The sequence below is a fragment of the Coenobita brevimanus genome, chromosome 46 (assembly GCF_032717465.1).
Source record: "Coenobita brevimanus isolate Jiangsu-jjx chromosome 46, ASM3271746v2, whole genome shotgun sequence".
In the NCBI taxonomy this organism is placed as follows: Eukaryota; Metazoa; Arthropoda; class Malacostraca; order Decapoda; family Coenobitidae; genus Coenobita; species Coenobita brevimanus.
Genome location: NC_136999.1, coordinates 54,352,385 through 54,377,318, shown reverse-complemented (window position 1 = coordinate 54,377,318; position 24,934 = coordinate 54,352,385). Strand labels below are relative to the sequence as shown.

General features: G+C 41.7%; 1 protein-coding gene across 1 annotated transcript in view; it reads left to right on the top strand.

Moving 5' to 3' along the window:
• The first annotated feature begins 234 nt into the window (after positions 1-234).
• The window catches only part of LOC145398739 (uncharacterized), a 37,301-nt gene continuing 12,601 nt past the window's right edge, over positions 235-24,934 (top strand). Inside the window, exons 1-6 of the mRNA XM_080271537.1 lie at positions 235-3,057; positions 3,930-4,065; positions 6,607-6,675; positions 11,069-11,223; positions 15,056-15,202; positions 16,742-16,858. Of these exons, the coding sequence (XP_080127663.1) occupies positions 319-3,057; positions 3,930-4,065; positions 6,607-6,675; positions 11,069-11,223; positions 15,056-15,202; positions 16,742-16,858 (3,363 nt within the window). The 5' untranslated portion in view covers positions 235-318. The remainder of the gene's footprint in view (positions 3,058-3,929; positions 4,066-6,606; positions 6,676-11,068; positions 11,224-15,055; positions 15,203-16,741; positions 16,859-24,934) is intronic.

Genomic DNA, 24,934 nt, shown 5'->3' with positions numbered 1-24,934 from the left:
CAAACCATTTTATTCATCTTAGGAAGTTCCTCCAGTACTAAAGGGATTGATGAAGACGACATCAAATCCTTGCTGTCTGAAAAGCACTTAAGTGTAATAAAATTGTCTGGAAATAGTAAGAATAATGTAAAAAGGATGTCACCAGATTCAGTGGGTTAAATTGTTTTGTTAATTTTCAGGTGATAATCTAAAACAGTTATGTTAATGGTGATATCAAGGTTGTGATCCGAGTGACCACTGAAACAGTGCAGTGACTGATGGTAGTTGGATCTTGTGCAGTGTGATTGAAAGCATTTGGCAAACCAGTGAACAGCAAACATGAGCAAGTTGTTGCCAAAGATAAAGAAGAAGTTGAAGGGGAAGGAGGAGGAGATAGTGCATGAGTTAAGGAAGAAGGGGAAAGAAGAAGAGGATCAGGAATCAAAGAAGAAACGTATCAAAGCAGCCAAATCACACAAAGAAACAAGTCCATTAATTGGTGGTCCCCTGGCCTCGTCCAAGCATGACAAGAAGAGGAAAGCGGGCAAAAGTAAACCCTCTAATGACAGGGAGCGGCCAAAGGAATTTTTTGTTGATGGTGGTATTGTGAGGGAAGGCTCAGCTGGACTCTACGTGGATGAAAACGGAGCATTAAGAGAAGGACCTGGAGATCAGTTTACAGACATAACATTGGACGATGATATCAGGAATAGACAGGCCTCGGTGACAATGGTTGACATTCTGGAGGCTTCATACAGAGAAGGTTTTGAAGCTGAAACACAGGATTCTCAGGCTGATCAGAGTGTAAGAAGTGAATACAGCACACTGGACTTTGATGTTGATGGATTTAGAGTTGACAGCCCTCATGATGATGGTGAGAGTCTTGCTGATGAGGCAGTGAGTGTGGAATCAGGAGAGGCTGTATGTGAAAGTGATAGTAGCCATGTTAAGGAGGAAAGCAGTAGTGATAATATCAACTCCTTGAAAGATAAACAGTCTCAGATTAATGACGTACGAACTGATGAGTCAGAATCATTTGCACCCACACCAAGTGATTTAGTGATGGAAACTGAATCTGTAAACAGCACTGAGAATATTAATGATAACTGCCTATCAGAGGTGACGGTGTGTCAAGATGAACAAGAGTCTGTGAGGGTTCAGGATGAAGAGGTAGGGCAAGAACACATTCCAGCACAGGATATTGTTGAGGGAGATTTGAACATACTAAATACTAACCTGGAAGATGCAGAAGTAGGTGATAAAATTAATTCTGACATTCCAAGTGAAGCAACAAAAGATTCAGTGCATTTATCAGGGAACAAAGATGCTGAAGAGAGTGAAGATGTTGCTGGAGAAAGGTTGCTTGAGGATGAGGAGGATGCTAAGGCTGATAAGGCTGAAGAAGGAATAGTTAGTGTGAGTGAGGAAACTGAAAAGGGTGATGAGGAAGACATTGGCAGTAGTGATCAGCAAATACTGGAGGAGGTGAGTTCTCCAACCAGCCAGGACAGTGATGATGACTTTGACTCTGCCCAGGAGGACTGGGATGATGATGATGATGAACATGGTGGCGGTCCACAGTCACCTGGCATTCACAGTTTTGGTGAAAATGAAACACCCCAAGGAGAGTCAGGTGATGCTGAAGTGGAACTGATTGAGACCACAAATACAGGTATTGTCAGTGGACTGGAAGAAAAGGATGATGAGCAGGACAGCAGAGGATTCAGTACCTCCTCATCTAATTACCAAGATGCAGCCATGAGCAGAGAAAATTCTGAAACACTAGACATCAGTTCTCTTGCAGAAGCTATTAATGGAGAGCTGGAGCCTGAGGAGGATGGTTCACTTGAAGGCAAGAAGGCCTCAAGTCAGCATAGTAAGCTCACACGCAAAACTTCTAATATTTCGGTTGCCTCAAGTGATGTCTTTGATGAGGAATTGGATGAACTGCTTGATGAAGAATTAGATAGATTGTCAGAGGTGGAAGAGGCTGAGGCAGTCCTTGTTAAAGAGATTCCAGCCACAGGTACTGAGGCTGTGTCTGAACATAAGGATTCTGTCAGTTCTAATGATGATCTTGTGAAGGGTAAAGAAATTGTTGACACAAACAGCAGTCAGTCAGAGGAGAGGATACAACAAGAAATTGAAACTGGACTAACAAAGACCAAGGTAGATGACATTGTTCCATCAGCATCTGCACCTTCTACTGATTTGGTAAAAACAGATGCCACTTCTGTACCTTCACCGAGTGAGCAACCACTTTTAATTGATGATGCTAAGTCAAGTACAAAAGAAGACCACAGTGTAAATGAGGACATTGCACCACCTGTGACAAATAATTATGATTCTCCTTCTCTTGAATATGAAAGAGGCATTGCATCTCCGGTGGTGGATAATGAAGCAGGAAACTCCCAAGAGGACAAAGGACAGAAGACTGATGATGTAAAAACATCTCTGCTGTCTCCTGATGACACTCCAGAGGAGACCAAGGACAGTGGGTACTACAGTCTGCCAGTGTCCCCTGCTGTGGCCAGGGGCACTGACCCACCTTCCTCCACCCCCATCAACCCTGATGACTCCTTTGGTGACAGTGAGGAAGATGGTATGGTAACACCTCCAAGTGAGGTTGCAGCTTCACCTGCCAAGAACAATGTTCCCTCAGAAGCTGTAGCATCATCAAGGGATGAAGACTCTTCCTCTGATGAAGACACTACAAGTGAAGCAAAAACCATTGAAGAAAGTCCTGCTTTGGAGAAGGAGGAAGATCTGCAGACTCCTGAACAAGAGGAAAAGGCAAATGTACCGGGTGAAAAGGAAAAGAAAGTAATTGAAGAATCTAAGACTATTGGTGAAGAAACCTTACCGAAACTTAAAATACCTAAACAGCCGATTGCAATTGATTTAAAGGATGGTGGTGCATCACCCAGAAGTGGCAGCAGCACACCCACACATCACCCTCGACACAAGACTTCAGTGTCTGGCAATGACCACAGGCACCATAGAGATGAGGGTGCCCTCAGTCCTGACCCTGTGGGAGAAATGTTCCTTCAGCAAGCAGTGTGCCAGTCACATGAAGAAGTAAGTCACCAGTCAACTTGTACCTGTTTGAAAAAGGAATAGGCTTTGAATGAAACTGTGGATCTGTTGCTCATACCACTGTTTTATGGGGATACAAAGGAATGTTCTGTTTGATGTTTAAGCTTTGGTAACCTGCTAATGTTTTAAAGTCTATAATGCAAAATCTTTCACTGTATTTGCTGATTTGTGTTGGGTTCAAGTCACATTTACCTGACTACACTGATAGGCTACCAGGTAAGTACAGTACATTTATGTAGTTCTCTCATTTGGAGCACTGGATGTGGGATCGTTTACAAAAAAGTTGTTTATTGAATTAGAGCCTAATGGTGGTTCAAATAGTCTTTCATCAAGACTAGAGTGCATTGCCTGCCATTTTTTATTTGGCAGTCATGACAGGCACTGTGGCAAATAGGTCAGTGTATAAATAATACTTCACAAGAAACTTTCTCATGAATCACACTGTAACAGCATAGAATTATCCAGGAAAATGTTAGGCCAGTAGTTTGAAATTATTATTTTTAAAGCCCTGGCAGTTTCAAGTGAGATTGCATGAGGTTACCCAGAGATCAGAGAACTGAACAGGTTTAAAACGGTTCAACTGAGAAAAATGGTGGTGTCCTCCACCTCACCTAATGGTTCCCAGTCCTATGTAGAACCAGTTATAGCTTGCACCTTGTCATACTTGCAAGAAATTCTGTGAGTCATAGTTTTGTTCCAGGAATGAGTCTCTTTGGTTAATCGTCAAATTGACCCACTAGTTTGACAAAACTTGGCTATTAACTGAGCTGAAAGGGGTTAAGGATCTTCATCTGGTTACAAGAAATGTGCTAGTGTTGTGTGAAGTTGGGACTAATGTTAATGTTACTCCTCAGGCAGAGGCGCGGCTGGCACAGCGTCGGGCAGCACGTGCAGAGGCAAGAGAACTGCGGCTGCGGGAACTGGAGAAGCAACAGCATGAACAGGACAATGATGATGACAAGCTTCCCTCCACACCACAGGCATACCCGGGTAAGGCAGCTTTACTTTGTAAGGGTACATATGCTTAGTGTAATCACTGAGTTTGTATTCATTCCGGGTTTAATTGGCGAAGTTTAATTCACTTTGAGTTCCCCACATGGTATATTAGTCATACAGTACATGTTTTGTATGCAGCTAGAACACTGTACTGTATTAAGTACAAAACAGCAATAAGCCTCCTGTAATAATTGTCTTATCCTTATATTCCAGTTTTTACACCTGGATGCAGAGTTTTCAGTTTTTACTGACTACAATACAGGGCTGTACTGTATGTCACAGTGGTAAACTAAATTTCTAACTGAAGTGTTGCAACTCACTTTTTTTTTTTTTTTTTTTTTTAAATATGAAACTTAAGACAGGCATAGTAGTTGAATAAAACCCAGTTAGCTACCTGTGTAATAGTATGGAACAGCACTGCCTTTTAGGAATAACTGTAGTACACCTGGTATATTTGTGAGGAACTTCTGTTAGTGTGGATGGTGTAGCATCTTTTGAAGGACAGTTGAGGGATGTCTTGAATGTGTGGTTACTGTCATATGTTTAATTTCTGCCATCTCCAGATAGTTTTATTCATTTTGGGAATGTTTTGTGTTGAAAGGCATAATGAAAGTTTGCAGTATCTAGCTCCTTCTGTTTAAAAAAGTTTGCCCCAACTAAATAAAATCATCGGGATATAACAGTAATGTAATATTGACTATAGTACATCAGCTGATTATGTTAGTTAATAAATTTGATACTAAAATTGTGAAGACTTAGACATTAAGATTGTCAGTTGATGGTGGGGTAGGAAGAATTGTTATGGTATGTAAAGCGTAAGGGAGCAAGAAACATGGGTGACAGTAACAGTGCTCAGCAGAAGAGCAAGTCTCAGATACAGGATAATAATGAGTTTAGACCAATTTAACCATCACTGAAGTAACATCTTGAGAAGTTGAGAATTTGAGAAGGAATTCATCAGTATATTTTTGCCATGTTGTAATTTTGCTTTAGGTAAATTGTAGAAAAGTGTGTGGAAGAAGATGCTTGGAAGTACATAACAACATTTATATCCAGTCTGACCCCATAGCTTCCAGCATACTGTGGACAGATTTTTAAACTCAAGGACTGTTTCTGAAAAACAGCTAACATCGGCAACATGCCAAAAGAACTCAGGAACTAGTAAGATCATGAGGTTTGCTGTACATCAGCACTGGATGACCTGTTGTATAGAAACACATTTGGGTTTAACTCACCTTCTGATCAAGGTGGGTCAGAAACTGTGGATAATGATCATAAATGGCAACCTGAGAGTGGAATTTGGTTGCGCTGTGAAAGAGAGTGTTCCATTCTTGCCGGTGTCAGCCTTGTGTCTGCTCAGTCACTGCTGCAAACTCAGGGGTGGCCTCACCACCAGGTACTCTGAATTTCCATCACGCATCAGTTGGTGTGTCTGGCTACGCTGGTACTAACCCACTGTAAAATGGGGGGGGGGGGGGAATCAGGTTGATATAGTAAGACTGAGAGGGTCTCAGCTTATAGCAGACCATGTACCTGTGGCAGATTTGTATGTCCAATAGTGATGATTATAGTGCTAGTCACAAACATGCCTTGACACATTAATTTGAAAAAATAGCTGCTGCTCAGGGTTGGTATTAGCCATGTACATACTTCCTGTAAAGTATGTAATGTAAAGCATTGATAGGCATTGTGGCAAACATTTGGTATCTGTGGGGAATAATTCAAAGGCCGGCACTATACATCAAATAAGTTAGTGGTTGTGTAGGGGTTTATTTCACTTGACTAGTAAGATGTCCCCATGAATGTCACCAATGTGAATGAAATACACCACAAGCTAATAGAATGTGTCATACTGACTTCTCTACAGTATATCATAGTTTCATAGTCAGAGTGAATTTTGTTGTATGTAGGTTTAGATGTTAACAGCAGTGAGTGGCAGCCAACTGCAATCTTCATGAGATCTTATACTTAAGGTGATGATCCACTGTCATAGCCTGTGGTAAAGGTTTGAACTGGATTAGTGTTGGCCTATGTCTTAAGAAACAGTGAGTATTAAGTAATTGCTTTTATGTAGTAACAGGCATAGGAAACATGGTTTGGATTATACTGTATTAAGCTTTCTGTTCTTGTTGTGTCACATTAGAAAGCAGGTGCTGTATTTTAAACATTGTTGCTTAGTTTGGTTTGAAGAAAAGTTTTTCCTGGTTCATATTAAAAGTTGTGTCATATATCCCAGCGTGCAATCCTTTTCTGAACATATAATCCTCCTTACCCTTGGATCCTTAATATTTCAAAGCCATACTATGACTGAAACCAGAGAAAACTGCTGTTTCTTTTGTTTCAGATTAACTGAATTACATTGACAGGATTCATGAAAGCCATGCTTTACGACACAACATTTGTGGCTGACTGAACAGTATTACTGACCACGTATGCCAACCCAACACAACACAGTTGTAGTGCAGGCATTCAGTACTGTGTATTGCTGTGCATTGACTTGGTAATGATCACTTATAGGTTATAACCTCACCACAGGCGCTGAAGGTGATGATGACTACGAGGATGAGGAGGAGGAGGAAGGTACTGGTGAGGGGGAGCGGGAGGGTTTCTGCTACCCACTTAACTCCCAGGGTCATATTCTTGTCGGCTGTGGTGGCTCGTTAGCACCCCTTCCATGTTGTTGTTATTATCGAAGCCCCAGGCTCATCTGTGCATGAACCTGATGGACTGCAGGCTGAAGTTTCCCTTTATGCAGTCCATCCTCCTTTTGTAGGATTGGGAGGCAGGTGAAGGATGTTCATATAATTATGCGGCAGAGCTGCCTTGTTATATCAGTTCCATCATGAGACAGCATCCCTCTCCAGGCTGTTTCTGCATTGGCCACATTAATGTTTATTTCTCCATATTTAAAAGCAATAAATAACATAAACTAGAATACTGTAGTAATGTTGATCAAGGAAAATGTAATTAAGTGCTAGAGAGGTCACCAAGCCAATGAAAATACTGACTCCAGCTTGTTTAACACACCCCTCATGTTGCTAGTCATTGTCCGTGTCTTGATTGTTCCTGGGTTTTATTGTAATCCTGCAAACTGATCCTTAACCAGTTTCCCTGCTCTCCAGTGTTCCTGGTTATCTTGCTTAAGATCCTGGCATTGTTCTCATCCCCTGTGATCATTTTCAGAATGATATTTGATTTCAACAGAATATCTTGTCGTGCAGCGGGTGTTTTGATTTATTATTACATAAATATACATTTTAGCAGGTTTGCAAGCACTTGCGTAGAGCATTAAAAGGGTGAATATGCAGTATTTTTAAAAGACTTTGCTGGCTATTGTATGGGTTTCAGATGTGTTTGGAAGTGTGGCACAGGTAATTATTTGCAGTGTGGTGATAGTTTGTGTTGGGATGACCGTGTTTGGTATATTTGATAGAGCTAAATTAGTTGAAGTAATGGGTAGTTCAGTGATCATCTGTGTGAGGTTAGATAAAAGCTTTGATTAGTTGTTAAGATTGCTTGTTACTCATGTAGTCATACAAAGCAAATGTTAGCGTAGAAGTTCCAGTTAATAATTATCAGAAAGCATAATGGTGAAGTGGTGAGTTTTGATGTGTATGGGATATTAACTGCCATTGAATTTCATTTATTTCATTGAGCCTGGGGATTTCTTTTAAATTTTATTCTTAGCATCTCTTTACAATGTTATGCAGCATAGGTTGGAATTTTTTTGTAAATGGAGGGGTTAGTGTAGCTTTAATAAACCTTTTTCTGTACGTGATGTCTCTGTAGTTGAGTAAAGTTGCCTGGTAGCAGCATGATTTAAAGTAAAAGGATATTACATGGATGCAGGAGGTTAGATTTGTGTAGACTTTTTATCGTTTTAGGTTGAAATTGATCACTGCAAAGAGATTTGGCACTGTTTTTAAATTAAGCTCAGTTGAGTAGTTGATATTTTTTCAGTTTGTTCCTCCTGCCTCCAGACATTTATTCAGCTTAGGAAAGAGCCTATACAGAAGGGACCGATGAAATTTACATCAAAGCTTTTTAGTTCAAAAAGTCCCATCAGAGCTAAATATCGTAAAATTTTGGGAAGGTAGCAAGAATAAGCTAATGTACAGCTTCGGCCAAGTGTAAGTATCCACCTTCTCCCAGCCAAACCGGACATTTGTCACTGTTGCACTCATGGATAGGAGAAGTGAAGCAGCGCACGAGTCATCAACCTGAGTCGGATCAGCGTGTGTGTGTGTTTTATCACTTTGAACTACTTTCGTCGAGGTTCTGCAAAATGGGAACCTAGAGACAAAATATTGTTTATGGTATGCCTGAAAACGATAGATATTACAAGATTCCATCTGCTACAAAAATGGCATGAGCATTAAATGGCACATAAAGATACCGCGTGAATAGTATAGGTGACAGTATAATTATGAGTATTATATAACAATAATGTTCTGTGCCCATCTCTGTCATAAATGAGAAACACTGCCTTTTATTACCATCTCGCTAGCTCAAGTAACTGATTTGACTCTGGTTGATGAGTCTTGCCCTGCTTCACCTGTCAAATCCATAGTTGCGACGTTGCCACATGTACGGTTTGGCTGGGAGAGGCTGGATACTTACACTTGGCCAAAGCTGTACATGTCATCATATTGAAGTGCTTAACCCGTTCAATGTAAGGAGGGATATTAGGAAAGACTGTTCATACTGAAGGGCTTAACAAAGACTATTATTATTTAACTCCTCTTGTTAGATAAATTTCTCCTCACCTGAAGGAAGCCATGTACATGTAGCAAGAATAAACAATAAAAGGTTTCACCAGGTTCAAGAAGGTAATGGGCTTCCAGAAATTATAATTGTGGAGATCATATGAAAATTTATATTTTTTGTTTTTATGTAGCCTGAATTTTGACCTAGTGTGTGCCGGGAAAGAGTGTATCATTTTTGTTTTTATGTCGCCATGAATTTTGACCTAGTATGTGCCGGGAAAGAGTGTATTATTTTTGTTTTTATGTGGCCATGAATTTTGACCTAGTGTGTGCGGGGAAAGAGTGTATGGGTACCAGGTGGGATGTGTGAGCAGTGTTTTGGTGTGGGTAGTGTATCTCAAACCTTCAGCCCCAGAATGTCATTTGTATTTTTAGTCTTGCAGCCACCAGATGATTATACTCACATTAAGAGCTTTGTGAAGGTTTACAGAATGTTGGTGGAGAGCTGGGCCTCAGAGAAAAGGCCATCAAGTCAATGCCCAGAGCTGAATGCACAAGAAAAGAAAGAAATATTACTAGGACGAGTTAATGAAGTCTGTATCTAACACATCCGGTGCAAAAGGTCTCCATAACCTAACAAAATTATGTGGAGATAGAGAGAGTAAATAAGTGTCCTAGGGCTGAAGGAGTGACAAGATTGATTTTATCACATAATATGCACATCCTTTTGTATAGTATGTGTCTTAATATTTATAAATACTGAAGTTATGGCCTCCGTGCTTTGTCTTTTTAGACACTAGGAGCAGCTTAGCAATGCATCTACTTTATTTATAACATAACTTAGTGAATAGAGGGTTTTCAATGCATTTTGCATGATCTTGTCAGTGTGATTGTCTAATGTGTGTGTTACTTAGTTTTATTAGTAGAATTAATACTGTGTAGAGACATAGAGAAAGTAGTGCAGTATCTTAGATGTTACATGAAAGAATACTTGAGTCTGACATGAATTATCTGCACAGAAATTACAGTATGCTGTAGAATGTTATGGTAGTGAACTCACTCTTTCCTCAGATACATTTCAAACTTACTTATAAACATTTCCACACTTATGGTACTGCAGGTGTGGATCCAGAGAGGATGGGTCCAGGTGGTCACTTTCCCCATTCTTTAACTGTCCTATATTATCCAGGCCTTTAAAGTGAAAAAATTACCATTTGTTAGTACAGGTAACACCCCCCCTAATCAGAACTATTGGCTTGAAGAAGTAATGCATATTTTACATTTTGTATGATTTTAATCCTGCAAATGAAGCTTAGTCAGTAGTGGGTAAAGAAAGAATATATAGTACTATACTATTTATTTACTAAATGCTGGACCCACCCCTGTACTATGATTCTGGTGCATCTGGGTTGTGTCATTCTTTTACATCAGTTAGCTTAGATTATATTGCTCCTGTTGATCCAGGAGCATGTTTAGTTTAAAGAATATACATTTTATAACGTGTGGATTGATTTTATTCAGATTTTTGCACAAAATTGTGCAGTGTCATAAAGCCATGAAAACATTGTATCTTATTATTAAGGTACAAATAACATGTTACATGTACTTTATGAAATATTGAAAATGATTTGAAGGACATGTATGCAGTTATTGTTAATGTTCTTGCCAGTGCAATAGTGGTGTAAGCTGTATTGCCTATTGTCAGGTGTACAGTATTCTTAGTCAGTAGAAGTAGCACAGAAGTTAACAGTTTGCTATAAATGTGGGTTTTTTGTGATGTATAGTTGCAGACAAGCTGAACCTGCCACACTCCCACTGATAGCATGGTTGTATTTGGCAACCTTCGTGTGGTGAGATATTATATATAAACTCTTCCATGTCAAGAGGTGTTTCTGACTGGTTGATAGAGTGAGTGAGAGAGAGTCAATATTTATGTCCAGAACTTGAATGTAAAAATTGCTAATTTTTTAAATAGAAAATCCAGCAGTTTCAACACGACTTACACCAGTTTCAAGTATAATGATATGAGTGAAGTGTCCCCTGCTGAAATTGTCCAGCATATGCTCGTGACCCAAACCTGGGTTTTACTGGATGACACGACAAGGTAACTTTAGATGCATTAGGTTCCCTCGATGAGTGACACCTCAGTTCTTGCAGCTGAACAATCCGCTGTGAGCCTTAGACATGACCATCACCAGGCTAATAGTAGGGATGTGGTAGGTTCAGTTGTCCACAATTGTATACTGTATATTTATATTACGTGTCAGACGGTGATGGTGTATGTGTTGCAGAGCCTGGTGGAGCCAGACTGGGAGGAGGCGGGAGGACTGGTGCAGTTGGTCGAGGGTCAGGCGTCAACTGCATTGCTGGGGGTCAGTACTCTCGCAGGTCCTCAGAAGACTCCACCACCGATGAAAGTTTACCTGCCAATGTCAGGGAGATGAGGGTAGGTATACCAGGTATTACCACTCAGCCTTAAAGGGAGATGCCAAACACGTAACATATTCACTTCCCTAATTCCGTAATTTGTGCAATCATTACATTAATAAACATACATTTATTGTGGGGCATATGGCAGTGAAAATAAATATATCAGTCACCATTTGGGTGTAGCAGCGTGAGTAAGACTACATAAGTGAGTAGGCTTGATGTCATTGGACAAGGATGTCATGTAACAATCCTTCATGGCATCTGGAGTGAAACTGGAACTCTTGTGGGTGGCAATGTAATGAGGAGACAGCTTGTACTGTAAGATGACAGTGCATGTTCTTTGCTCTAGCTGGAAAATTTGAAATGCAGATGTCAAGGGCATAGCCTGAGCTGTTACATAGATGCCCTGATAAACACAGCTGGAACTGTGGCTCATACTCCACAGGTTACATAGGAGGACTTGCTTTCTTGGTATGTTCTTGCTTCTTCCAAGTGGTTTTATACAACTTAGGGAAGGCCTTTGTTATTGAATGAGCTAATGAAGACATATCAAATCTCTCAAGTCTGAAATGTCCTTTAAGTGCAGAGCCGAATCATCTGAAAGAAGTAAGAATGAACTAAGAAATTTTTGTTGTGAGTTGGTTAATTTTCACATTGTTGTCTTGTTATGCTTTAATCTTACAACCACCACACACTTGTACTTGGCTAAGGAGGGTTCATATATAGCCCTCATTAACCCTTTGAGTATGAGAGATCCCTCCTAAGCTGAATAAAATAATATCAAGGTACAGTTGTAAGAACCCCCCTCCCCCAAAAAAGTGATAAATTTGTCAGTTATATATTCAGTTGCCAGTTAGTCAGCATGTTAGATAATCGCATTGCCCTTGTTTGCTATCTGATCATCCTCTGCTTCATCAATAAGATTTCTTTGAGAAGCTTATCTTTAAGAAGAAGAGAGTCATGGGTTGTAATGAATAGCAGCCATAATTCTTTATGTTTTGACAAACCATGCCATTGTTAGTGGCTGAATAGAAGAAAATATTTTAGTAAATTGTCCTACAGAACAGAAATATTAACTACTTATGGAAGCAAGTACAAGAAATGATTCTGTGCTGTCTTTATACTGTATATGCTTTATGTTACAGTATTCCTTAGTTTAGGTATATTATTAATGGTGGATGCTGGGTCTGAGATGGCTGGTGGTATGTTGGCTTAACCCTTGTAAGGTAATCTTGATTTTATTACTATATTAGGTAACGTGGGGTCTAACAGACCCCACGGGAAAAAAAAAAAAAAAAAAAAAAATCCGTTTGAGATATTTCAAAATGCTTCAATACACAAATAATTCAACCCCTTATCTGTAAATAGAGCCAGAAAAAATAAAGTTTAATCGAAAAAATATATATTTTTTTAAAGTTTATACAAAAATGGTAAAATTTTAGGTATAAAAATTTTAAAATTAAATCTTGCAAAATTGAACAGTAATATCTTGATTCCTTGGGTGGTCTGCAGCAGACCGATGTTGGGACCTTCTGTATACAAAAGGAGAAAGACAGCAAATTGAAATAAAAAAATCACGAGGGCTCAACTAGGTTACATTATAGGTAATCTGGGGGTCTAACATACCCCAGTGGCTCTATAGAGCAAAATCAGAGCCAGGTACAGCTATGACCCCATCATCCCCATGAAGAGCATCACTAGGCAGGAATTAATGAGATGGACAGATCTGTAGACCTTATGCTCATATTTTTTAAAATTAAATTTCGGGGACTGGGGTTTCTGAGACCCCACATTACCTGTCTAGGGTTAAAACATGAGTTAAGATTATGTACAAAGTGCATTGGTTTGAATCCCCAAGAGGTGACTGGTGGTTAATGTGTCATGCAGTGCCAGAGGTAGAGATGTAGGCTGATCACCAAGCTTAAAGTAGTGTGGACTGTGGTAACTCAGGCTCAGACCCTTACACCTCACAGGAATATCATGGTCCTTGATGTTACAGTTTTAAAATAGACCCCAGTGTTCTTAGATTATCTTTGCAGCAGAGGGTCAAGAGTTTGTGGCTGGAATCCCCCATCTTTGTTTTGGCAGAGTGGTGTTCAAGTGACCCTGTTACTCAGCACTTGCATATCAAGCAGGTCTATCCCTGTATGGTGCAGGAAGGGGAGACATTGTCCTTGAGGTTTCCATTCTCATCAGATTCATACCTCTATTGAGATCAGACATAAGTTTTGGATCTCCTCATCCCATGTGCACATGAGTAATTAATTAAGAGTGGTGATGATGTAAATTTTTTTGGCTCACACAATACTTCATTACAGCACTGATACTTGAGAGTATCATATTCTCTTGTAAGTATGTGGCTTTCATGGATTTGGAGAAAGCATATGTATGCGGCTTTCATGGATTTGGAGAAAGCATATGACAGGGTGGATAGACTAGGATTGTGGAAAGTGTTAAGAATATATGGAGTAGATGGGAAGTTGTTGAATGCTGTGAAGAGTATGTACGATGGTGCGAAGGCTGCAGTGCGTGTGGATGGTGAACTAAGTGAATTTTTCTCTTTGAAAGTTTGGTTGAAACAGGGATGTGTCATGTCTCCATGGTTGTTCAATCTGTACATGGATGGGGTAATAAAAGAGGTACAAGGTAGGGTAGTGGATGTTGGAGTGGCCCTGGTGAGAGAGGATAGTGTTTGGAAACTCCCTGTACTGTTGTTTGCAGATGATACTGTGTTGTTGAGTGAAGACGAAGGGGAGCTGCAAGGCTTGGTGGATGAGTTTGAGAGAGTGTGTAAGAAACGGAATCTAAAGGTGAATGTAGGGAAGAGTAAAGTGATGGTCTTTGAGAGAGGTGAAGTCAGTGAATGTACAGCGAGGTTGGATGGTGAGGAATTGGAAAATGTGAGTACGTTTAAGTACTTGGGTAGTGTGATGAGTAAGGATGGAGGTTTGGAGGGTGAAGTGCTTGAAAGGGTACAGCAGGGAAGAAAGGTTGCTGGTTCTTTGAAAGCAGTGATAAGAAACAGGGAAGTGAGCATGGAAGTGAAAAAGTTACTACATGACAGTATTGTGATATCAACTCTAACGTACGGAAGTGAAGCTTGGACGTTGTTGGAAGGACACAAGTCAAGAGTGAGAGCAGTGGAAATGAGTTATTTAAGAGGAGCCTGTGGAGTCACATGGAGAGACAGGCTGACGAATGAGGATATAAAGGAGCGTTGTGGTGTTGATGTGGATGTGATAGGAAGCGTTATGGGGAACACACTGAGGTGGTTTGGCCATGTGGAGAGGATGGAGGGTGAAAGACTGACGAAGAGAGTGTATGTGAGTGAGGTGGAGGGGGAAAGAGGGAGGGGGAGGCCGAGGATGAGATGGAGGGATGGGGTGGAGAGGTATATGAGAGAGGGGGGTGTGAGTTGGGAGCAGGGGAGTGAAATGGCGGGGGACAGGGCGACTTGGAGGCGATTTGTTTGTGGCCACCCCAAACGGGATTGAGGCGTCTGGCAATAGAAAATAGTATGTCCGAATCCCAGCTTCTTTCAAGGGAAGATGGTAAACTATGTTTGAACCTGTGATTATAAACCTCCAAATGAAATTCAGCATTTCTAATCTGGGTATGTATTTTTTTTTTTTTTTTTTTAAGTGCTCCCTGTTAGAGAAAGAATAAAGACTGTATCTAACCCCATCCATTCTGAAAAGTTTATCTTGGGATGAATGGAAGCTTATAAAGACAGCAAGAGTAAAATATAAGTAAAGTATCTGCTGGTGCCACATCATACAGCTTCTTTTTTGTGCATGACCGAGCTATGATAATAACAGCAGCAAAATCCTTAACCCTCTCCATTGCAGGCAGAGTTGAAGGAACTTGATGAAAAGTTCCGAAAGGCGATGATAACCAATGCTCAGCTGGACAATGAAAAGGCCACATTAACCTTTGAGGTGGAGCTGATGAAGGACCGATACACCGAGCTGGAGGAGACGCACACGCAGCTTACGGTGGGTTGTGGTCAGGTGGTTAGAGGAGTTGTATGCTGCATAGACAGACACAGGTGGATCCCAGGTTAGGACAGGAAACAATTTAGGAATTTGAATTTTTATCTACAGAATTTATTAAGCTTCCACATTGCCCACTGATGCCATAAAAAACAAAGTAGAATAATAGAGTTAAAGAATGATGATATTTAAAACTTTTGCAAGTGGTAGGTGGGGGTGCTCGCCATCTACTCACTTGATGTAGTTGCTCTCGGGTGTCAGCCTTTTCTCCTCTTCCATCCTTCTTTCCTTCCTTCCTCTTCTGTCTTTCTTTCCTCGTCCTTCTGCCTATGGGTGACTTTACATTCCCTCTTCTGTCTTTCTTTCCTTCATTCTTTCCTCCTCCTTCTGCTTGTGAGTGACTTTACACTGAGTATCAAGCCAAATGGTTTCCTGTACACCAGGAAACCATTTACTATGCTGAATGGTAGCCACATGACCAAATTTTGGTGCCTGGTGGTTTAGTGGGTAATTACGGCACTCCAGTCGGATTGAGCCGGTGAAGGTTTATATCCAAGGGGTGGTTGGGGTTTATTGCTCACGTAATGCCACTCAGGGATGAGTGCGGCTGGTTGCTCTCATGTTAAATATCAGGACCAACTTGCCTACCCCTCGGCTCCTATGTTCCTCATGGGGCAACATAGGATTGGATGATGAATGGATAGATTAACTTAAACAGAATTGGAGAAACTTTCAGGCATAGAGGAAGCCTGAAAATAATTAACAGAGAACAGGCATAGGCAGAAGCCATGTGTTTGCACTCAGAGATTGTAACAGACAAAACAAGCAAATGAAAGAACATGTTCAAGTGAGTTGTTCTATGATGTAGTAGTGTCATTATTTAAGAGTGCATTTCAGATGGAAAGATAGTTGGCACAGTTATTCTCAGTATTAGAAGACATAAAGAAAGCAGTAAACTGCATGGATGAAGAGGGGTAAGGTAGTGGATGAAATTATTCTCATCATCAGTCTTGTAAAGAATCAGATAGCTCTACTGTAGACAGAGTAGTCACAATGTTTATGAAAAACTTGGAAGTCAAAGCATTACTGCACTGCATTTGTAAAATATGGGTATAATTTGACATGAAAACTACCATCTGGCAAGGTTATCTCTGGTGTGTAGTTTAATATTTTTATGCAAAAATCCAAACAGAATTAATCTGACATTCAGTACAAGCCAGCCAAGAAACTTTAATTTGTTGTGATGTTGGGTATTGAAGATTATTTGTAAACCATAAACTAAAGTTGACAGCAGAACTCAGTCCCAGTCAACCTGCCTGATACATTGATTGGAATATCAGATCAGTAGTTATGTATCACACAGGCTGATAGGGACAGACTTCTGCTGTCAACTGTACATGGGTTCCCACCTATGCTGAATAACCTCATCTGGTGTTGGAAGATGCATAATGGCTACTGCATAATTTTACTGATGGTATTTATGCAGTAATAGGTAAATATCCATGTAGATTTGGCTGGTAATTCAATTCCTTTATCCTGCAGAAAGAACATCGCAGAAAATGCACGGAGTATGAGCAACTAAGAAAAGTATCAACCAAGTTACAGGAAGAAGTGAAGATCCTGCGTGGCCTGCTGCAGGAGAGAGACCAGTTGATACAGGTTAGTTTGCTGAGCTTCTCGTTGTCCCAGGTGTAGGTCTGGTTACTCTAGGATGGTTCGTTCGTTTTTAAAGGCTCCAACATGCTTGCATGTGTCGGCCTTGGTCACCTAATGGCGGCTCTCCATGCCGCACGATCCATTGCAGCCTCCCTGTTCAGTCCCTTAACCCTAAGGTCACACTTAATGACCTCGTCCCATGTCTTTCTCGGTCTACCCCTCATAACCCCACCCCCAATATTAACACTTCTCACCTTCCTCACCCAACTATCATCCCCCATCCTCTCCACATGTCCAAACCACCTCAATCTACCTCTCCTCATCACAACACCAATACACTCCAGTCCCATCCTACCTCTCAACTCTTCCATTGTAAACCCAGCCCCTCCAGGCCTTGGACGCAGGGACGCACTGCACATCCACCTAATCATTGTCATTTCTGTACGTCTGAGCCGGCGAATGTCTTCCTCCTTCACTGCCCAGGTCTCACTGCCATACAGCATTACACTCCTAACACACGCTGCATACAAAGACCCCTTAGCACGTAGGGAGAGCCCCCTCAGTGTCAGGAGAGGCAAGAGCTCCCTGAACTTCTTCCAACCACTTCTCACCCTAGCCACAGAGCTAGCTCCAACCCCACCTCCAGCACACAACATGTCTCCTAAATAACAAAACTCTTCCACACACTCAAGAGATTCACCAGCAAGTTCAATTCTTTCACGTCTGACGATCTCCACCTGCTCACCCCGGCACGCCGTACACATAAAATCAGCATTATCTCGCAGTCTACCTCTGATACCACTACATCTCTTATGCACCCATTTATCACACACACCGCACAAGATGGAATTACTTCCACGCCCTTGTGGCAAACTGCACATGGCCACTCTCCCTCGTCTTTGACAGTACCGCCACCAACCCTAGATATCATCACTTTTGTTTTATCTGCATTTACCCTTAAACCCTTTTGCCCCATACCATCTCTCCACTTCCTAAACCTTTCCTCCGCCTCCCTTTCATTCTCTGCAATCAACACCAAATCATCAGCATACAACAACTCCCATGGGAGTCCGTTTCTAAAGTCACGTGAAAGGGCTTCAAGTACCATGATAAACAACATGGGACTCAAGACTGACCCCTGATGCACACCAACATTCATGGAAAACTCATCACTCAAATCTCCATTCACTCTCACCTGGGTGTGAGCACCCACATACATGGCCATAACCACCCTAACCAGCCACTCCTCCAAGCCAAGCTTTCTCATTGCCCACTTCACCACCTCTCTAGGGACTCTGTCAAAGGCCTTTTCCAAATCAACAAAAACAAAATAAAGATCCCTTCTCCTACCAATATATTTTTCCTGAAGCTGTCGAACAATGAATATGGCATCAGTGGTCCCCCTACCTGGCATAAACCCAAACTGCATCTCATCAATATTCACTCTTTCTCTAATCATACCTTCTAAAACTCTCTCCATTACCTTCATTATCTGATCTAAAAGCTTTATACCTCTATAATTCCCTCTTTCCAGGGCATCACCCTTCCCTTTATACACATTTACAATTACACTCTTCAGCCAATCATCTGGGACAACACACTCATAAATAATCCTATTTATCAGGTCAGTGACTAAACTCACCCCTATATCGCCTGAGGCCCTTCAACATTTCGGCAGTCAACCCAGACACACCTGCTGCCTTCCCCACCCTCATCCTGCCTATTGCCTCACTCACAGTAGCAGTATCAATCAAAGGCCAAGGGCCAGACACTGGATCTGCTGGCTCCAAACCTTCCTGTCCCAGTCAAACTCCTCATTCAACAACCGGTTATAATGCTCTCTCCATGCATCTTTAATATCCTCACTGTTCACCACTACCCTTCCTTCATCATTCTTCACACACTGCTCACCTATGATATCCCGATTATCCCTCTTCACCTGACCTGCCACCTAAATATATTTTTCCTTTCCCCATGATTTAGGTTATCAAGTAATTGTCTCTGTGACTCAGACTTTGCCTTGTATCTCTCTCTCCTAGCCCTACGCTTGGCAGCCAAATATTCCTCTTTGCTACCACCCTTCTTCCATTCCCGGAAAAGCCTTCTTTTCTCCTTAATTGCAGCTTCTACACCCTCATCCCACCACCAAGTTACTTTATGTCTTGGTGGTCCTCTTGTCCAGCCGCATGTTACATCAGTAACTCTCAAGAAATTGTTCTTGAGGGCTCTGTACTGTTCATTAACGCCTCTGTCTACAGCTCCCTGTTCAGCCACCACTCTCCTCAACTCGCTATAGAAGGCATCCCTTACTACTTGGTTTTTCAGCTTCCATATTTTCCTCCTAGGTACATAAGTCCTCTTTTTCATCATTTGTTCTTTAAGCACCATATCACAAATCGATAGTTTGTGCTGCTGCACACACTCCTCACTTCCTATAACTTTAACATCCCTCACTAACCTCCTATCGGCCCTCCTAACCAGAAAATAATCTATCTGACTGTTATTTCCCCCAGACTCATACATAATTAACCTACTGTCTCTTTTCCTAAAATATGTGTTGCACACAATTATGTCCGTTGCCTCCCCAAACTCGAGTATCCTTTCCCCTTCTGCATTCCTTAGACCATATGCACATCCCCCATGCACTCCTTCATAACCTTGGGCTGCTTCACCTACATGACCATTTAAGTCCCCTCCCAAAATCACTATCTCATCCCGCATACCACCCACTACTGTACACGTATTAAATCATCCCAAAATCTATCTTTCTCTGATTCATCCAATCCTGCTTGTGGAGCATATGCCGATATAATCACAGCTATCTTTCTTCCCAACAGAATTTTCACAACTAATATCCTATCGCTTACTCTCAAAACATTCATAACATATTCCACCCATTTCTCCGCAACCATCACACCAACACCTCCATATCCGTCTGTCCTCCCCTGCCAAAACAACTTATAGCAACAGTCCTTCCCAACAATCTTTCTGGCTGATCCACCCCTGTACCGGACTTCCTGCAAACACGCCACGTCCACCCACCTCCTACTGAATGCCTCAACGACTTCCCCTGCTCTTCCCCTCAAACTTCCCACATTCCATGAACCCACCCTCATCCCCATGGGTGATTTACTGTCCTCAGGCTTGCTTTGAAACCTTTTTTGTTTTGTCATCTTCAGTATTAATAAATGGGGACAGACACAGCACAGGTCCCACTCACCGCACAATCCCAGGTCCAGGCAATGGATCTGGGACCCCTATCCCACCAGCTTACCAGTGGCTGTGGTAGTGGCCTCGGGGCACCCTGCCAGGACAGCTGCAGGGACACCCTCCAAGCGCGTCTTGGCACTGCAACTATCCCGCCATTATACACCCACTGATAGGGCAGCCTCCTGGGACGCTACTCCCAGGTTCGGGCCCCTCTTTATTGGGCGGAAGCGGCAGCCTGGGAACCGCAATGCCCTGTACCCTCTAGCACAGGCCCGAGCCCCATCTCGCCCTGGACCCATGATCTATGCCGGCGGAACCCCCGCCACGCCTCCCCCCAGAAGTCCGCCACTAGGTAGCGGGGGCAAAGTTTTCTGGCCGCATGCCCTTGCTGGCGCCAACCCCTGTAACGTAGTGGGATACGTTGTGTGAAATGTAAAGTGCATGTGGTGTAGTGCATAGATAGTTAGAGGAAATGTTTGGGAGAGTATGCTGGTCTACTCTCCATGTTACTGTCACACTGAAAAGGTCAGCAAAGGGGGATGGTTAGATAGCTAGTGAAACAGGAGCTCCAGCTCTCCCTATCACCAGCATTCCCATTCCCCTCGGGAGTACTACCCTGTTCGGCCCATGCTACGGCCTCCTCCTATCAAATAAAGCCCCTAAATCCCTCCAAATTTGTCTTTGGCCGTGGAGTAGAGCTGATTCAAGTCATGCTGTCGTATAGGGAAACAACCGAAGTCAACTTTTGTTGCAATGGTTGCAGAAAACTCATATTTGCTGCAAAGCTTCCAACAAGTACTAGATTCCATTTATGCAGCAAATAAATTTGTGCCTATTGTCACGGTCACTACAACTGCCTAGCAATGTTACAAGATAATCCACATAGCGGGCGTGATAAGTTAAGTATGGACACCAACAGAGTACTCAAACTGTTCATAATATGCATACAGAAAGAGGTATCCATAATAAAAGGGAAGGAAACACCAATAATAAAATGGGAAGGAAACACCATGCAGTCATCACAGGACTGTAGTGCTAAGTGAACAATCCAGTAATAATTAACTGATAAGTGAAAATAAATTTAGTACTTAACCAATTACTCGGTATTAACAAATGAAAGATACACATAGTTAGTTAAGAAATAACAAACTTAAATAACAATAAATTACAATTAAACCAGTAATCATACCTCATCCCATCATCAGATACAAATATATATATACCTTTACCACACTCCAACACCCCTGCACAATATTTGTTATATTACCCTATTTAGGCACGCACTTCTAGGTCTAGTCCATTAGGTTGTTACTAATGAATACAAATATACTCAGCCCATAGAAAGAAGCGACAGGGAACACGTAGTCAGAGGATGTCTAAAAACACCCCACACAAACTCTTGTCCTTCCTCTTCCAGTTGGAATTCAACACTGACGAACGCAAACACAAATAACCCTCAAGTTACTTCCTACAGCCAATCACAAACACTCCACACCACATGTTGGGCCAGTCAGCTGCAGGCAGGGCCATGATGCCAGAGAAGAAGAAAATGAGTGAGAAAGCTTGTTTAACAGTAGTAATTGGGCCGATAGTTTGCCTTGTTAAGCGGTAGAGGCAGGTTGACTTTGGAAGCAGCAAGATAGACCACGAATGGACCCGTGAGTCTACTCGACCCCAACAGGAAGACTAGGTCGACATTGCTGGCGATACCATTACACTATATTATACCTATATACTGTACAGTGCTTGTATACATTGGCATGCAGTTGGGTAAATATGATTTGGAGCAGATGGGGGAGGTGGAAGGTGTATGCAAGATTTTCACAGAAGAAATCTGTGCAGTATGTGAGGTGGTGTTTGGGGTGAAGAGGAGACAGAAGGGGGTGCAAGGAGCAGCATGATGGAATGAAGAAGTGAGGCAGGCTGTGGCACAAAAGAAGAACGCATATAGTGAGTGGATGGGAAACAGAGGTATGGATGAAGTTGAGAGCCAAAAGAGAGAGTTATATGTAGAGAGGAAGAGAGAGGTGAAAAGATTAGTAAGAGAGAATTAAGAAGAGAGTGGATGAGGAATTTGGAAGGAATTTGACAGTAAAGTGGAGAGAATGTAAGAAAATGTTCTGGAAGGAGGTAAAGAGAGTTAGACAGGGTGATAAAGAAGTTAGTAGGGAAGTGAAAGATAAAAAATGATAGATTGATAGTGGAGATTTGAGAAAAAGTAAGCAGATGGAGAGAACTTTTTAAGGAACTGTTAAACATAGAGAAGGTAAGTAATGCAAGTATCAGTGGCTGGGAGAAGGAGGGAGGTGAGCAGGAAGAAAGAGATGAGTAGGATGGAAGTAGTGAAAGCAGTGAAGAAAATCAAAATGGGAAAGCCTCAGGAATTGAGGAATTGTGTGGGAAAGATGACGCATGGGGGAGAGATATGTGGAAGATCTGCAAATTGGCCTGGGAGGAAGGTAGAGTCCCAGAGGTTTGGAAATCAGGTATAATTATTCCCCTGTATAAAGGGAAGGGGGAAAAGAAGTGTGTGGTAATCTTAGGGGCATTTGTTTTCGTAGTGTAATAGGCAACGTATATGGTAGGATACTTATTGAGAGAGTCAGGGAAATTGCAGAGGAAATAGTTGGAGAAGAACAGGGAGGTTTTAGGACGGGAAGAGGTTGTGTAGATCAGATATTCATCCTTAGGTCTTTATTGCAATAGTTTTTAGAGAAAGGAAAGAAGCTGAATGCAGTCTTCATGGATTTGGAGAAATCACTGGACAGAGTGGACAGACAAGGAATATGGAAAATACTAAGAATATACGGGGTAAATGGGAAGTTCTTGAATACTGTGAAGAGTATGTATGAGGGTGCTAAGGGTGCGGAGCATGTGAATAGTGAATTGAGTGAATTTTCCTCTCTAAATGTTGGATTGAAAGAGGGATGTGTCATGTCTCTATGATTGTTCAATCTGTATATGGATTGAGTTATAAAAGAGATACAAGGTAGAGCAATGGATGTTGGGAGTGTCCCTAATGAAAGGGGGTAGCATTTAGAAACTTCTGTATTGTTACCTGCAGATGATACTGTATTGTTAAGTGAAGACAAAGGGGAGCTGCAAGGCTTGGTGAATGAGTTTGGGAGAGTGTGTAAGAAACAGAATCTGAAGGTGAATGTAGGGAAGAGTAAAGTTATACAGTGGGTTTAGATGGTAAGGAAACACATTGAGGTGATTTGGCCATGTTGAGAGGATGGAGAACGAGAAACTGACGAGGAGAGTGTATGCGAGTGAGATGGAGGGGGGGGAGGCCAAGGATGAGATGGAGGGATAGAGTGGAGAGCTATATAAGGGAGGTGTGAGCTGGGAGCCGGGCAGTGGAGTGGCAGGGGACAGAGTGACATGGAGGCGATTTGTTTGTGGCCACCCCTTATAGGACTAAGGCATCTGGCAATATATATACATATCTGTCTATCTATCTATTGCCAGACGCCATAATCCCTTACGAGGTGGCCATTTGACTCTGAATTATTTGTTTTACAGGGATGGGCACTAACCCTCCACCAACCCACTTGTTGACATGTAGGGAGCATGTATGGTTTGGTTATATGGTTACCACCCAGCATTGTAAATGGTTTCTTGGCTTACAGGAAACCATTTGGCTTGTCACTCAATGTAAAGGCACATGTAATGGAAAGAAAAGCAATAAGTAGTGACAGGAAAGATGGGAGAAATAGGAAGAGAGGAGGGCAGGCACAGAAAAAGAATGATAAAGGCTAAGGAAGAAGTAGGCAGCACTACATCAAGTGAGTGGATGATGGTTGCCACCACCTACAACTGTATATATATATATATATATATATATATATATATATATATATATATATATATATATATATATATATATATACACAGTCGACCCTCTGTCTTTGCGGGGATTAGGGGCCTGAGACCGCCGCGAAGATTGAAAATCCGTGTAAAATTGGTGCCCCCCTAAAAACACCCCCAGCCCCCCATTTCCTTCTTTAATGAAAGAAAACCCCTATGTACATGTCAATAAACACGTTATTTATAATTAAAGTATGAAAAAAATAGTTTAATTGTGTAGGTGGATGGCCGCTGACACCGCTCGTCACAGCTACACTCTCACCCTCCACCACCGTTACCAGGATTTTCCCTCCCGTAACTTGTCCAGCAATTCTACCTTCTCCAGCAGGGTCATTACCTTCTTCTGGCTCTTTGGGGTCCCTTCAGATGTCTTGGCTGCTCTCTTAGGGCCCATGGTAGATAAAATGATGGTGTCACAGAGAGATCAGCGAGTACAAGCACACATAAGCATGGTCACAGTGAGAATGGGTTTCGGGACAATTTGCTGTCAAGTCAGTTCGCAGTCACAACAATAACAAGACAATTCGCCATCAGGACTTTTCGCTGTCAGGACGATTCCCCGTCATTTATTTACATACTATAATAGTCTTTTAAATATACGAGTTTTAAAAGTGGTTGTGGTTTATTGTTTTTATAATAAATGTAGTGACATCTGTTGAGGCTCAGCCATATCTTTCCCCACGGTTTGCGTCCACTATGGCCGATCAGAATAACACGTTGGATATTGTCATTTGAGATGAATATATACTTGTACCTCATCAGAGTTGTTTTAAAATATACCCAGGATGTTGCAGTACCAATGAAAATTAATGAAGACAGCTACGGGTGACGCTAGAATATAATTCAAAGTCGACTACAGCGAAGTAGAAACACGTTAATTATTGGCTGAAAGTGTAACTTATAAATGATATCCAAAGCCTATGCTATTGAATGAACATAGACTTTGATAGATCCCCCTGAAAATTAGTTATTAAAGTATTAATTATTCAATAATAAGTA